General features: G+C 38.7%; 1 protein-coding gene across 2 annotated transcripts in view; it reads right to left on the reverse strand.

Moving 5' to 3' along the window:
• Positions 1–2758: 2758 nt before the first annotated feature.
• The window catches only part of DROSHA (drosha ribonuclease III), a 69247-nt gene continuing 54919 nt past the window's right edge, over positions 2759–17086 (reverse strand). For both annotated transcript variants that reach the window (XM_035567234.2, XM_035567233.2), the window contains 8 exons: positions 16396–16553; positions 13834–13939; positions 10328–10469; positions 9250–9332; positions 9035–9138; positions 6991–7083; positions 6175–6221; positions 2759–3203 (listed from right to left, as the gene is read on the reverse strand). In XM_035567234.2, coding sequence (XP_035423127.1) covers positions 3073–3203; positions 6175–6221; positions 6991–7083; positions 9035–9138; positions 9250–9332; positions 10328–10469; positions 13834–13939; positions 16396–16553 — 864 coding nt within the window. In that variant the 3' untranslated portion in view covers positions 2759–3072. The remainder of the gene's footprint in view (positions 3204–6174; positions 6222–6990; positions 7084–9034; positions 9139–9249; positions 9333–10327; positions 10470–13833; positions 13940–16395; positions 16554–17086) is intronic.

Raw genomic sequence — 17086 nt, forward strand, 5'->3', positions numbered from 1 at the left:
CCAAACAAACTTTTCACACGTGAATCGCTTCATTTAAACACGCAGCCTGTAAAATCAAATAGTCTTTGAAGTAGGAAGACATGATCAGGATTTGCTTTTTGATCTTTCCAAATTGTTTTAGCAAATAACAACCATGCCTGAAGTCTCTTCTGGAAAATTTTATTAGCAACAATGTTTACACCAGTCTTAGAAACCAAGGCTCTTTTATTGTCACCGTTGAATAATCCTCCTGAAGCCTCAAAAAACGAACTTAAGCTCCACAAATAGTGATGTATTTCAGGTAAGTTCAATTAATATCCCCATTCAAATGAGCTGTATTTTGTATTACTATTCAATCCTCTATATATTTATGCACATTAAAACAAGGAAAATGTGCTTTCACAGGACCTGCTGGATCCGCACAAAACTCAGTCCTGTTCTTCTTACATCTACTGATAGACAAAACAAGTCATTGGGTCTTGCATTAGCACCTAAAAATATGTGCTAATATAGATAGGAGGGCAGCTCACTCGTGAAATATGATCATCATCTACATTTTACTGTAGGAGACCTAGAATTCATTGACTGTAGTAACAGAATGCAGAAATTGGTTATGTTTGTTTTCAAGCAGTTTCTGTGTCAAAGACAAAAGAGAACAGTTCCAGGTTCCACCTCCCAAACAGCATAGCTGATGAAATCAACAACCTATTTTTATGCAAATGTTTATGAATAAGCTCAGTCTTCTTACATGTGAAAAGTGGTATGACGTATAGGAGGAATAAAAGTGACGTCTAAGTATGAGCCAACACTTCCGTGGGGTACACTGGTGATAAAAGACATGAGGAGCGATTTTTACAAAGCAAATTCACACCCATGAATATGTAGTCAGTGCACCTTCTATTTGTTAAACACACGAATATAGTCACTAGACATAGTCATACAGACACTAAAATAATGAGGTGCACAATTACCTGTGACCATCTACCACCGCACCACTTCAACTTATTACTAGAAGCAGAGGGGCAATGCTACAAAAGAAGTTGAAATACAAAAGACTTGGGGGGCAGCGGAGTTGTTGCTTCTTGCTTTTTAAGTCTTCTGCTGTTCAGAAATGTTTCAGTTTTTATTTACAGAAGGATGCTGTAAAGAGCTGCAATCACTTCTCAAAAGTCAAAGAAGAGCAGCCTCCAGCAGAGAGTAGCTCCTTGCCTTTATCTTCTTGTTTTTATCCTTTCTTTATGTTTTAATGGTTTATTATCACTCTCTAAATTACTGAATGTTTTCCTCTGATACTCTGAAATGGATTCAAAGCATCAATCCATTAAGAAAAGGTAATCATACAAGCTGGAAGAAGTGAGGTAGTGCTGTGGGGTCAAGTTTTAAAAAACACATTTAAGCATGCTTCACGTTGCATATATACAAAAATTATGCTTATGAAAATACACACTGATTAGCTCAGAAGTGAAACTTTGGGAAGACAGGTGTAGTCTGATCTTTTCAGCTACACTTGAGTCTACTTTGGCACCTGCAATAAAGTGCTTTTAGTGATCTCCATCACATACCTACAGAAGGATGCTCCAGACAACTAAAGAATTACTACTGGAAACTAGTGCTAGTAAACACTGCTCAGAGTAGCATGGCCATTGGGCAAAAGGTCTTTTTGTTTGTTTGTTTTTCTTCAGGAGCACTGCTTGAATCCTCTGGGCCAGATTAATGCATCCTTGCTCATCACTGTGCCTGGCTACCTTATCAAGTATATCTGTTATTCATACTAGTAAAGATGCATAAATGACTCACCAAACAGGAGCTGAAGCAGGCAGAAAATGCAGAGTTCACAGTCAACTTTTTTTTTTTTTGATTATCAGAAAAGAAAGATGTCAAAATGACTCAACTACACAACAGGTACTAAGGGACTGATCCAGCTCACAAGTCAGCACAACAGAAATGAATGGTTCCAAGCAGGCAAATTAAAAATACAAACACACACCTACAACGAAGCCAACAGTCAGCTGGACAAAGCATCAATAGATTTGGAGGATATTCCATTATTTGGGAACATTCAAAGCTTTTCTAGAAGTGTTTTAGACAGGCCAGAAACTCCAGAAATGAAGAAACTGGATTACATACATTAGTTGTCCAGGAGGTCAGCAGATCTGGTTGTCCTGGACTTAAACTTGTACACCATCTATGAAGTACACTTCTGGAACGAATTCTGCTCTGCTATGAATACAACCAATTTTCAACAGACCTATCTGGAGCAGAATTTTTATGGAGCCTCTAATACACCATTTGTCTATCAGGGCTACACTGGTACCTTCTGGACAAAGAAACCTGTTAAGGTACACACCAGTTTGATAAAGCAGTAAGATGAGAATGAAACTAGTAAGTGTACATTTTATACATTCTCTACAAAAAACACACATTGGCATTCTCTTGCTTCAAAAGTACTATGTTCTCCCCCGCCCTTGAAGTTTCACAGTGTTGACTTAAAAAACACCTTTCACACATCTGTATCACTTTCAAAGTATGGGTCCCACTGTTTAAAACAAAAGTGAGTATCTCCTTTGCTTAAGTTACTGTACCAATCTACGTAAAAGGACCAGAAGTTTATGTCCATGGTTTAGGAGAGTCAGGAAGTACATTTAGCAGCAAAACTGGAGTTAGGTACATACTTCAGTTCTCTGAATTAGTATGTCATAACATTTTCCCCCTCCAAAACTGAGTTCACGTAATAACTGACACAACAGCACTGGGACACAGGAGACACTTGTTACACAGCTTTTTCTCCCACAGACTTTTGAAATTAATACTTTATTATTTCATACAAGATAGTAAAAACAATAAAAATAATCCCACAAATTTTCATAAAAATTAAAACTTAAAAACAAATCTTATTGGAAAAAAACAAACTTGACAGATAAAACCAAACTAACGAAACACTATATACACACTTTAAAGCAGAGATTATGTTTTTCTGTTTGATATCAACAGGCACTCCTCATTCATCATCTGCAAGAAACTAGGTTAGGTCTCCATAGGCCACAGTCAGAGTTATTAGGTAAGTAAATATGCCACTGCTTCCGTGCCCTCCTTTTATTTCCTTGCTTCTTCGGTCTCATCTGGCTCTCTCTCTTGATGCTCTCTTTCCCACCTCATTTCTTTCAACTCTTGTCTGTATTTCCGTTCAATGAACCGTTTCTGATGGGCCATCTGGGGAAAGTTATCTGACACAAGGAAAAATATTTTATATTAATAAACAAACTGGCAACACAGAAAGCTTCTTTTTTTTTTTTTAAAAAAAAAAAAAAAGCTTTGATGAGATTAAGGGTTGGAGGGGAATAATGCTATTACCATTTTTACTCATTCCTAATAATCCATAGAAACAAGTGCTCTCTGTCATAAGACTTTGGTTTCTTTATGATTTCCACACCTGTTCCTCCTGCAACAAAATACTGCCAAATCTAATACACTCACAAAAAATAAAATATAAAATTCTGGTATAGCAACATGGCCAGGTATTACTTAGATTTTTACATTCAGTTCCCTTAGCAACAAGTGGTCAGTACTGAAAAGTGAATGAGTCTACTGTCAATGCTGTCAAGGTTTTTTTGCCTTGTTCTCACTCCAGGAAGCATAAGTCACTGGTTCCAAGCATTGTACAGGTGTTTCCATTATTATTTTAAGCCATGCAGAATCCACTAGATGCCCCCACATTATGGCAGGGTTCCTAATGGAAAAGTAATAGCGTGGCAGAATAGATTGCAGTAAAATCCGTTCTTGAAAAAGTTAGCGCTTAGTTATGTGCCAGTACACAGGCTTAGCATAGTTTATGAGCATGGATGAGTGACGACTGGATAAAATAGACTAGATGCAGCTGAGGTGATGGAGAAATAGCTAGGGGGTGGATACTTGTGATTTCAGACATTTGCTGCTTGGCTGGTACACAGATACACTAGTGAGAAATGAGGCTGTAAAATCAACTTATGCAATTGCTCTCTATTTAGTGCACATCTGGCAGAATACAGTATTTTCTTCATGACCAGGGCACTGACATTAATCTATTTATGCTGCAGACAACTGCCTGGACCTGCACCTCCAGCCATTCTGAAAGCAAGAGGTGGCAGAGTGCATGGGAGCCTGCAGCTGGCAGCAAATCCTGCTGGGATCCTACAGCAACAGAGCTCTGGGATCAGCATTAGCTGTTTGTCTGTATCTGAGATGAATGCAAAAGGTTGCTACATTGACCTTTAAAGCCATAAACAAGTTTGGGATATGTCTTAGCAAAGGATTGCTCTAGTTAGCTACCACAAGAGAATTCAGTTGAGGTTCCTCAGGGAGAGGCCCCTTGGCACCAAGAGAGATGGAGGCTCTGGTTCCCCCAGAAGAGTTTTCCTGTTCTTTCCAGGTCCCAGGCAACAAAGATTTTTTTCTGCTGGAGAACACAATGTGGAAGCCACCTAATTTGCAGGAGTTTCTGGTAGAGCAGAATGACTTTATTGCTATGTTTTATTAGCTGGCGAAATTTGTGTCTTCTTATAATACTACAGGAATAAAAAGTTTCCTCATCAGTTATTCACAACTTCGGTGTAGGAATGTATTCTTATTTAAAACAAAACGATCTAAACCAAAGCAAATTGTTTTTAAATTGTTGTTGTATTTAAAACTCCAGTGCTTTGTTTAATGGAGTTTTGGGAAATTTTGTTGCTCATGTGCACCATAAAATGAAAATTGTATTTTTGACGTTGTGCCTGTAACGTGATTCTTTAAGAACTCTGCAGAATTCAGCTTGGTTGCAATCTGTTTATAGCCCATTTATGATGTGGAGAAGGAAGTTTATATAATAAACTTATCACAACTGTCATATATATAAACAGGTACGTGAAAATGACTTTTACGTGAAGTTAACTACTTATGCATTCATTAAAAAAGCACCCAAACCACTCCACAAATACACATACCAGAACAGGTGCCCATAATGACTATGGAGCCTCCATCTCTAAGGAGGGTCAAAAATTGACTGCACAAGGACCTGAGAACATTGCCTAACTGCAAAGTTGGGCCTGCTTTGAGGGGTAGCTGGAGCAGAGACCTCTAGAGATCTCTCCCTATCTAGATTATTCTACAGTATCGAAACAAAAACATGTCAGAAAAGAGAGGTGAGAAGTCCTTACACCGATAGGAGATGAAGTTCACAGCTCTTTGAGAGGTGGTACTCTCACAAGGAAGTACAAAGAAAATTTCATGAAGATTCTGCAATTATTTACTAGAGAAGTTGTGTCTTCTACTTGCCAAATTTACTGGTGAGGAGTCTACATCTAGCAAATGGATACGAAAAATTCTGGTATCCCTGGAATTACAGGGATTCATTGTCTTCTGAAAGTTTTAAGCCCTGAGATTTCCATATGCAGGGAACAGATTAAAACCCTTGGGCAACTGAAGAACTGCAGGCCTTTCAATCAAATGTAAAATGTACTTTAATCTTTCTCCACAGAGAGCTTCTGCTGCACAAAATGCATGTCATTTATTTGCTTACAGTATTTGCACATCTGGCATTTTAACTCAACTGAAGTTTTCAGATAAGATGTTTGCATACACTCACTCCTTTCATCTCATATTCCATTGCAACACGGGACTGCTCCCATGCTGGCTTTCCTGTGTGTAATTTTGAAAGATGCAAAGATCACTGGATCCTCAGCTGATATGAGCTGTTGTTAACAAGTAAGTATCAACTTACATTAGCTGGAGACCTACCTGTTAGATTTTAACTTAGCCTGCTATAAAATTTGCAATCAAAATTTATTTTCTGAATTAGCAACTGAAAATCAATTTTCCTCCTCTCCCATATTAGAGTATGAGATAAGTCTGTTTGGTCTGACACTGAACTTATCCCACTGAGATTTTTTCCATGCTTGAATATGCTATGAAACTTCACTGCACGTGGTTCCCCCTATGTCGCGTTTACTGTAACATACCAACTCCCTTTAAAAAATAGCTATTGGTACCATTAACACCTCTTTTTACAACATTGCCTTGAAAGTACTGATTAGCAAACCTGTTGCTCAGAAGCTGACAGCATTCAACACAGCATTCATCTGCTGTGTTCAGTTTTGCTTCTCCACATAACCTGCACCTCACTTTAGTAAAGTCCAAGGATGTAATCTAAAAATAATTTTCTTTGTTGCCCAAATATCTTACATTTTTCAAGTGCATCCATTGCAGCTCCCATTTCTGCTTGCTGAATACTGTGAAAGCCAAACAAAAACATGTTAAATATAGAATCATAGTATCATTTAGTTTGGATAAGACCTCTAAGATCATCAAGTATATGATTTAACTTGTAAAGAATAAGCTAAAGTATATAACAAAGTTACTGTTCGGTAGTAAAACTCTTTGGATAACCACTAGCCAGTAATTCCCAGAGTACATATGAGCCTTTCCATAAATATGTGAGCAACAGTACCACAGCTCTAGTCAAATATTTTTAAACTCTGACCAGTAACGCTAACAGAATATTCTACTTCATTCTTTACTGAAGCACTTGTTTTGACATGAGAGAAAATAGGAACAAAATTTGGTAGCACAAAATGGGCTTACGGTTGAAGTCTTTGCAATTCTAGAAGCCAATCAAAAACCAACTAAAAGTGGTAATATCAGAAAAAAAGTTAAGAGCCTCGCACCCCTACCTTGCCAGCTTAAGTTGAACAATAGTCTTGCAGTAAAGCCACAGATGAAGTTGCTATTTCCTGCAAGCTGTTCTGCAGTTTCCATTCTCAGAGCCACAAGTAGGGTATTATAGCGAGCCACCTTGTTCTTAAAAGCTAAAGACCCCAAAGTATACCAACATCAAACCCTGCAGGTATTCCAAAGCAGAAACTCAGAATGACTTGAGGAAGGCTCCACAGTTTTCATCTTCTAAGGCCAACCAGACTCTTAGCTATCTTTGTGGTTGGCCATTTTGGACACCGCCACAGTCAAACTTCAACAATATGCGATTAATTTTTTTTACTATACCTTGGACCTTTACCACATCCTATTCTTTCCCCTTTGAAATAAACAGCTACTGTGTATGTCCTGGCATGAGATGGTCCCACTGTCTGTAGAGTCCTGAAACGAGAGACATGATTTATTCAGGCAGGAAGTATTAAAAAGCAGAACCTGTCAGTGGCACATACATCACCAAGCTCTCAGCCTGGTAAATACACTTAGTGGAACTAGTGCATAGCAAGGAGCAAGAGTTGAAGGATGGCCGTATAAGTTACATTAACCCAGAGATTGCCAGGATGGTGCACATGCAATAAATAGGAGCAATTTACATAAAATGCATCCTATTTATATTGAGTATACTTATTCCTCCGGGTTCAATCAGGGAACACTATATGAAAATTAAAACAACCTATAGGCAAAAATGCACACTATGCACAAAGTGCTGAAACACTGAATACACTTGGAATAAAATCACTTAAATTGCATGTGGCTGTGCAATTGCAAATAATCACACCAATATGATTGCATGCACTAAAATTTTAGTCCTTGAGAGTTGTACAGTTAGCAAGGACTTTATATTGGGCATAGTACACCTCTCCACATTGTGAATTATCACAGTAATTTTCCATCAGCTTTGAAAAGTTAGTTTGTCAAAAAAAAAAAAAAAAACAAAACCTTTCCATTTGAGCTAAAGTCTAGGACATGCACCAACAATCACCTACTGTGGAAAAGATAATTCCCTAGACATACAATGAGTGTCTCTTCTTCCTGTCCCAAATCTCTCCCTGCTGTCAGTTTGAGTGCTGTCCACTACCTTGTTTCTTTTTGGAAGGAGTATCAATTTCACATCAATGTTTAAAGTATCTAACTATAGTACTCTGTGTGCTGCGTAACTAACATGAGCAAATAGAAGCAACCCCAAATTTAAAAGCCATACTGCTGACTGCACTGAAACAGAACCCCAAGAAAAGGTATTTAACAAGATAATAGTGAAATAACTAAACTGTACTACAGAAATCAATTTATCACCACAGTGAAACAAAACAAACATTTCTTATCCGATACTCAGTGGGTTTTTACAAGAATAAGACATCATTTCTTTTGTATCCATCTCCCTCACTCAAGATAAAGGTGAGCCCTCACAGAGACCCTAAGGAGTCAGGTTTCCAGTGTATCAGTTACAGTGTTGAAACAATCCTATCTCTGAAGAGCACTGTTTCTTACTGGATCACTACATTTCATTGAAAGCTTCACTTCCATACATGTGACAAATGAAGACTCATTCTTCATGCCTTTTTTATATAATAATCACAACAACACAAGCCTTGAACTTTCTTAGTCTCTCTCTCTTCTTTTGGGGGCTAACTTTGCACTCATCCCAGCATAATTGGGTGGATATGGATGCAGTATACAATCTTAAATTTTATTATTGCCTCCAAAGCAGCTAGTATGCTATTTTACAACTGTTTACAAAAGAGAAGGAAGGTCCATCCCATCCAGCTTCAGGTAGCTAACTGAGATGTCCAAGTTGAGATTCATTGCCCTGAGCTCTTCTATCGCTATACAGGAAGACAGACACAGGGTGAATTGCACAGTGAGCATCCAACAACTGTTACCCTTCAAATGCATCCAGCTGTGGATTACCAGCAACCTACGATCAGGGTATGTATGCATTTATGTTTCCACAGGGATGTAGAGAAATTTCATACTACTGAAAAATAGAATGGAGGTATCTTGACTTCATATCCAAACTCCCACTGTTTGATTCATTCCATATAAAATACTCATTCCTTACATTAAAGGAGGAACAAATATAGAATGATGCCAATGAAATATTCCATCAAACATACATCAAACGTAAAGTTTTCCCCTCAAACTGTAAAAGATAAAAATGCTTTATAATTCTGTAATGGCTTAAAACATCTAAAACTTGTAAAACAATAGTTCAACATTTTCCATTTTCAGACAGTGACTGGAGGGCTACAGGAAAAACAAGGTGTTTAAACACATCTTCCTCCATATAAAATAAAGATTGATAATTAGCTGGTAGCCGTAAGATGCTGGTTCTTACTTGTAAAGAGGAATGTCTGGTTCTTTTCCTTCAGTCCTGAGAGTCAAGCAGCATTGCTGAAGCTGAGATTTAGGGTCATTCCAATCTTGATTTAAAATGAACTCCTATAAGAAGTTCACAAGGAAGATTACAGTTGAGAGATTGTGATAGGAGTCCAAAACACTGTGAGTTAAAATTCAGTAGTGGTAGGAATGTAGGAAACTGACTGGCCTTACCTTTAGCCGTGGAAAAAAGCATACATTCATGAAAGTGTGAACATATTCCAAATCTTTATCAATGTATAGGGCAGCAATAAAGGCTGGGGAGAAGGAGAAAAAAAAAGGTTCTGTCATTTATATCCACGGAGAATGTTAATGGCTTACACTTTTAGAAACAAATATTCCTGAGTACTCTAAAGACGTACTGAATTATGTTTCACAGCAGTGATCTGAGGAGGGTATTACTGTCTTGCACGCACAGGAAAAAATAAAGTTGATCAAGAGACTAAATGACTTACCCAAATCCACTCAGTCATTTAAAGACTTAGAAACAACAGTCAGCTCTAAATCTCACATTTTAACCAGCAAGCCATGGCTACTTAGTAATAAACTGCTGCTGGGTACTATGAAAACGGTTTATATCTAAATCACTACTGTTTGTGTGCAATTTCCATTTGCTAAGAGATCTTGGCAAAAGCCAAGGAAGTCTGAATGGCTTACAAAATACATCAAAATATACAAGATACAGATTAACTTTCTTTGTATAATATTGATCATTGTTTCCACTTCCTTTGGGGGAAAAAAAGTAGCACACACTTTCATAAACAAACAAATCATTTAATTTCTGTGTAGCTTTCCCTCTAGTGGAATGACCATTTTGAAACCTCCTAAAGTGTAGTTAAATGAACCACAAAAATACGCACCTCCTGATGGTACTACTTTCTTCCCATAGTTCTCATAGTACCAAGAACATATTACTGAAACACTGAAACTGCTGTTAAACAGCTTGACTCAATGACAAGTTTTAACTTCCAAGACATTCTTTTGACCCAGTCATCATGACCACCATGGCCATCATTTGTAAACCTACAATTTTGTATCTGCAATTACACCTTCCTCATGCTTGCATACAGACTTCAACAATGTAGACTAGTGTTCAAAAATTTGGTGTGCAGAGGTATAGTCATAATTTATTTGAAAAACTGAATATACATTTTTAATAATGATCTGAGCAATTTCTGATGGCTTTCATAAATAAGCCCTGAGGATAAGAAAGTTGCATAATCACTAAGCTGTTATAACCACACTAACTCACATTCCAAGAGATCAGCCAAAGTCTTAGTTCGAAGAGCTACAGGTCTTTTCGTCTTGTCATTAGTGATGGCAAACTCTTGCATTCCCAGCTCTTCTGCCACTTTGGCCTGTGTCCTGTTGTTCACCAAAGAACTTCTCAATAGCTGCAAGAGAAAGAAGTTCCACTCAATGGTAACAATTAGTGATGCCAAACTATAAAAGGTAGGACGAGCTGGGGGGAGGTTTGTTTTATTTTTTAATCCTTGCTGCCTCTCACTTCTCAGTTTGAGAATGTTTCAGCACACCTCAAATGATTTATGTACACATGCGTTTTCTACCACTGATTTTTCCCTTCTCACCAATTTATTCTCTAGATATATTCTTTCTATAGATAAGTCTTGCATTTACAATGTTTTTTCTTGTGAGATTCTTTGCATTCATATGCCATCTCTTCATCAGTCCTATACTTCAACTAATCTATATTCTTCTAGTCTAAGTAATGCACAAAGTTGTACACATTTATTCTACATAAAGTATAAATGTATGATATTTTGAAGCCTATAGAACAGTCCCCATTGTCTACTACATTACGTTAGTGTAATGTAACATTGCTCTACTGAAGGCACTATAGCTGAACTGATGCATCCCTGATGAAAATCTGGCTCTAACATTTTCAACACACGACAATGTCCAGGACACCTGGTTTCCCAGTAAAGCCCACTAAGAGCTTACCCCTGACTCTGGGCAGATTGCTAAATTAGCAATCTAATCGGAGCTCTGTCAAAGATACAATCTGGCGCAGCCTAAAGGAGTATTTTGGTATTTCAGATTTTTGTTATATTTTCTGAACCCATGGTTAAGGTGAGCTTTGTGTTTGTGGATTTTAATTTTCTTCTTTAAATGAAACAGCATATTTTAATAAATTGGGGTATCCTGAGAAAAATGCCTTTCTTCCACTGCTTTTATATAAACCAGAGTTGAGAAGCTGCATACAATGTTTTTCCCTCTTCTGTCTTCCATATCACATTTGCACAGCTTATTAGATCCAAGTTATATGCTACCTGGCTCCAGAACGTCAACTGAGCGTATGAAAATCAAGATTTATTCACTGTACTTGATACTTCATCTCTGACAACAGATAAATAAAGAACAATATGTTCATAATTTGTTTGGCAATGATGTATGAAGCAGATACTTGCAACTTGATCTTCATAAACTAGGCAGACTGCAGAAAGGATTACTACCAGCCCTCCTAACCTGTGCTTAAACTCATCTTCTATTTGTTCCTTTCCAAAAGCCGCCTTTTTTTTTTTCCCATAAGATACTCTTCCCAACCAAATCCTAACTACAACATGCAACCTGTGAGACAAAAATGCAATATCATGTGAGGAAAACCCATTTATTGCAATGGGAGAAGTAGGATCTCTTTTGCTGTATTTGCGGAGTATTTATTTTGACAGGACCCACATCCACTATTAGCACTATCATAAGTGAGCCACATACACACTACACAGCAAATTAGAGATGGCAAGAACCACTTACCCATCCAGCACTGTGGTTCTCAACTTATTCCATATTAAAACTTGCCTCTTCTGTAAGTAGAATCTAGCAATAAGCTCAATTTCTCTTTGTGATACAGCGAGGACCTCAATTCTAATCAAAAATGAGTTTTTCTTCCACCTTCACACAGCATACTGCTACCCTTGACTGTAGCATAAGTTAGCACTGGGGAAGTATCTTCCAGTAGCCAACAAAATTTCATTCTATTTTTTGACAGACCATTTGGCTATCTTAAAATATGTATACAAGATTACATTCTCCTTTCCTTGTTCTTACATATAGTTAATTTACAGACCTCTCTTCACAAGTAATCGCTACACACTGGGAAGCCACTGCATTGCCAGTCAAGTGGTATCTTCACATCCTTTACCAATGTTGTCTTCAACAGATACCACCCATCTGATGCTCCATTATTATTTCCAAACATCTCAAATCAAGAGGAGAAAAGAACCCAGAGTTTGCTGTTTCTCTTCAGGTCCTACATCAGTCTCCCTCCACCCCACAAGTCTCATTTCATTTGTCCTCATACTTAAGAGACATTCAAAGACTATTTTCTTTTCCACTGCAAGCACATCCCCAGAATTCAAATTTTATTCTCGGCACTGCCTACCTCTGTGTTATTATGTATTTTCAGCATCCATTCCACTCTTTGTAGTTTCCCCTAAATCTTGGACAACGTGCAGCTTGTTCTACTTGCCAACTCACTTATCATTAAATTAAGCAACACAGTGATGTTCTGATCGTTGTTTTGAGTATTTATACCCATTAATAGCAGCACTTGATGTCCTTCCTGCCAAATATTTTTGGAAGATTTATCTTACTATAACAACACTGATGCATACATTCTTAAAAGTCACCTACAAAGGAAAACAACGCCAGTCTTGGATTTCTGCCTTATGCTTTTGTTTCTTCTGTAAAGAATTAATATGACAAGGCCCCTTTTAATTTTTACATCAGAAGTTCAGGCTTCATCAACTGCTTCTCCTGAATGGTGCAGAAGAACTTATACAAATATAAATGACACTTAAGAAATGGTGAGAGAAAATGAAAATGACTTAATTAGAGCACATACTTTGTCTTTTTTGTAAACACCTAAGTGGTATTTTCTTCAAAACACACTGCCTGTCAGAGACTTATCAGCACCATCCCTTCACTGATTTGCAAAAACCACTCCCAGTAGCTAAGAAATCCAGTGTTACTTCTTAATTTGAACTGGAGAACTTGACATATATTCTTAATACATGTATCACTTTTTTGTTCTAATCAAGACTTGAAAACTAAGAAAAATTCAGCAAACCTAAGAAAAATGTCTTCCTCTCATACTGCCTAGCTACAGTACTAAAAGAATCAGTCAATCAGGAAACGCTACATATATTACAACCCTACATCTAAAGTAATGTAAGTAACTGAAAGATCCCCAGACTAGGTTGTTCAGAGCATGGACAAGAAATGCTGAAAGGTTACCATAATCAGCAATAGATGACTAACAATATTAAAACTAAATTCAGAAGTTATTATAGGAGCTCCAAATTAAAAGCAATAAGAAAATATAGTAAATTTTAATTTTAGATTGTAAAAATTTCTTATCTTGAAAGATAACTCCGCCTGGTTTTGGGTTCAAAGGATTAGAAGTCATGAATAAAACTCACATGATGCGCCTGTTTAAATAAACGGTTTGAAACACCTGTCATGAAACATGAACTAGTCTTATCTCCTAAGTTTGTGACTGACATCCTAAAAATATTGATCCATTTCACAGGCAACAAAAATTATTGCACTGGGCTCACAAATCACCTTTTCCTATTCATTGCAGAGCTCGTGACTTAAAATTAACAAAGTCTTATTATGAGCAGTGGTTGCTCAGGCTTCTTTTATTAATCAAATTCAGAATAATTCACTAGCGGCTCCCATAATTTCAGTCTGTATCCCACACTTGCTCTCTCAGAGCATGATTGATGGCAGTCTCACCGTTAAGTGCCCTTCATGATGATCAGGGAAATGTATGAATAAATACTCTGTGGCTACCAGCTGCATTATGGAGTCACCCAGGAATTCCATCCTCTGATTGTGGCCTCTGAAAAATGAGACATCAATGCAGCAAAATCAATAAGCACTCAGGAAGGAAAAAACAAAACCAGCATGCACACACAAATTAAAATAAAGAGTGATCTGAAAGTGAGCCTCACTCATTTTTGAACACACTTAAGACAAATTTCCAGAGTTAACCAGGTGAGATGAAAACACAACAAACTGTTGTAATACCGACTTTGAGGAGGAAAGCAAATCAAAGTAGCTACAGATAAACATGGTTTTTAGATCACAGATCTACGACTAATTGAAGAAGATCAGTTGAAATCAGGTTTGTGATGGGATAAGGTCTCTACCTGTAACTTCTTAAAAACAAGCAAACTAATGAATCATAGAATGGTTTGGGTTGGAAGGGATCCTTAAGGATCATCCAGTTCCAACCCCCTGCCATGGGCAGGGACACCTCCCACCAGAGCAGGTTGCCCAAAGCCCCATCCAGCCTGGCCTTGAACACCTCCAGGGATGGGGCATCCACAGCTTCTCTGGGCAGCCTGTGCCAGGGCCACTCTGAGTGAAGAATTCCTTCCTAATATCTAATCTAAATCTACCCTCTTTTAGTTTAAAGTCCTTTGTCCCATCACTACACTCCGTGATAGCTTTCCCTCTACGTTCTCTCTCCAGCTTTCCTGTAGGCCTCCTTTAGGTACTGGAAGGCCACTATAAGGTCTCCCCTGAGCCCTCTCTTCTCCAGGCTGAACAACCCCAACTCTCTGAGCTTGTTTTTCATAGGAGAGGTGCTCCAGTCCTTTGGTCATCCCCATGGCCCTCCTCTGGGCTCACTCCAACAGGTCCACATCCTTCTTATGTTAGGGGAATCCAGAGCTGAACGCAGGACTCCAGGTGGGGTCTCACAAGAGCAGAGCAGAAAAATCCCCTCCTTTGCCCTGCTGGCCACACTTCTTTTGATGTAGTCCAGAATACGGTTGGCTTTCCAGGCTTAAGTGCACATTGCTGGCTCATGTTGAGCTTCTCACCAACCAACACTCCCAGGTCCTTCTCCTCAGGGCTGCTTTCAATCCATTCTCTGTCCAGCCTGTATTTGTGCTTGGGATTGCCTTAACCCAGATGCAGGACCTTGTAACTTGGCCTTGTTGAACTCCATGAGGTTTGCACAGGCCCACCTCTCAAGCCTGCCTAAGTTCCTCTGGATGGCATCCCTTCCCTCCAGCATGCTGACTGCACCACATGGCTTGGTGTCATTGGCTGAGGGTGCACTCGATCCCACTGTGCATGTTGCTAACAAAGATATTAAATGGTGCCAGTCCCAGTACCAACCCTTGAGGAATGCCACTTACTGGTCTCCACCTGGACATTGAACTGCTGACTGCGACACTGAGTGCAACCATCCAAACAATTCCTTATCCACTGAGTGGTCCATCCACCAAATCCATGTCTCTCCAATTCAGAGACAAGGACGTTGTGTGGGACTGTCAAATGCTTTGTACAAGTCCAGGTAGATGACATCAGTTGCTCTTCCCCTACCCACCAACAATGTAACCCCATCATCGAAGGCCACATGTCAGGCACGATTTGCCCTTAGTGAAGCCACGCTAGCTGTCACCAATCACCTCCTTATTCTTCATCCTTAGCATAGTTTCCAGGAGGATCTGCTCCATGATCTTGCTGGGCATGGAGGTGAGACTGACTGGCCTGTAGCTCCCCAGGTCTTCCTTTTTGTTTTTTTTTTTTTTTTCCTTCTTTTAAAAAATGTGGGCTTTGTTTCCCCTCTTCCAGTCAGTGGGAACTTCAGATTGCCATGACTTCTCAAATACAACGGATAGTGGCTTAGCAGCTTCATCTGCCAGTTCCATCAGGACCAGCGGATGAACCTCATCTGGTCCCATGGACTTGTGCATCTTCAGGTTCCTTAGATGGTCTTGAATCTGATCTTCTCCTACAGTGGGCTGTACTTGCAGTGATTTCAATAGAGAAAGATCTGTCCATTCACAAGAAATAAAAGGATCAGGGTTTAAACCCATGTTAGATCGTGGACTGGATACGCACTGGCACAACACTATTTCCTTTGTTACAGTGTCTTGCAGCTCTAGTCAGAGACCCAAGCCTACTGCATGTTCAGGTGCTGTACATACAGTATAACACAAGGTCTGTAGCAGGCCCAAAAAACACGACTTTTTTTCTCTGCCCAGATGTACCTTCAGGAGTGTTTTGCTACAGTGTCAAGAATGCTGTCCCAAAGTCAATGATGAAGGAAGCTCAGAAGATACACCAGGATGGTTCTTTAACACACTTGTAATTCCGAAGTTATCCACTATTGACTATTGTCAGAGACAGAATACCAAAACAGGCAGGCTGACAAACATTGCTATTCTCTCTCTTCTGAAGAAGAGATAGAACATCTAGAGTTTGTTTGCAAACAAAGCAATTTGGGATACTAACAGCAGGGCCAACAGAGCTATACAAGGACTCTTGACGCATACTCACAGAGTCAGGTGGTTAAAGCCTACTGTCCTCAGAGTGAATGCACGTGCTAGAAGCCGCACGTGAGTAAAGATGACTCCAATTGCCTCCTCAAACTCCGTAAGCTTTTGAAGAACTGGAGATGTCTCAATGAGTTGCCTGTCAGTATTAGACTCCTGCAGCTGTAAATAAAATGAAGAGCGAGTAATGACAAACTGGTACTATTTCAGAACTTTTCAGAGAAAAGAAAAGCTTTTGTAAACCAAGGGCAAAGAACACAGTGAACAAGTCATTTTGTGGACAGCAGAACTGAGAAAATCTAGTTTCCTATGGCTTTTTGTCTTGGATATTTACTATGCAAAGAAAATGTGAGGTCTGATGAATGTGTTTTTGCTTTTTTCCTTTTAAAAAAACACTTAAGGTATTTATAACATGTTGCTTATGTGGTCTTGTCTCATGTCACTAGCATGTGCTACTTCATAAAATCGTGCCAGATCTCTGATGTTAAGAAATTGCAATTGAACAACAAATTCAAAAATTAATAGAATATGGCTGTCACACCACACATCAAGATGAGAAAACAGTAATCAATTTCTCTCACTTGAGTATCAAAAATGAGGAACGCTTAGTATGAAAAAATCATAAGGACACAATAACATCAGAAAATTAAAACAATCACTTAGGTCAGTATCTGTCCTTAACAGTTTCTTGTCTA

Source organism: Cygnus atratus, chromosome 2 (assembly GCF_013377495.2).
Source record: "Cygnus atratus isolate AKBS03 ecotype Queensland, Australia chromosome 2, CAtr_DNAZoo_HiC_assembly, whole genome shotgun sequence".
Classification (NCBI taxonomy): Eukaryota; Metazoa; Chordata; class Aves; order Anseriformes; family Anatidae; genus Cygnus; species Cygnus atratus.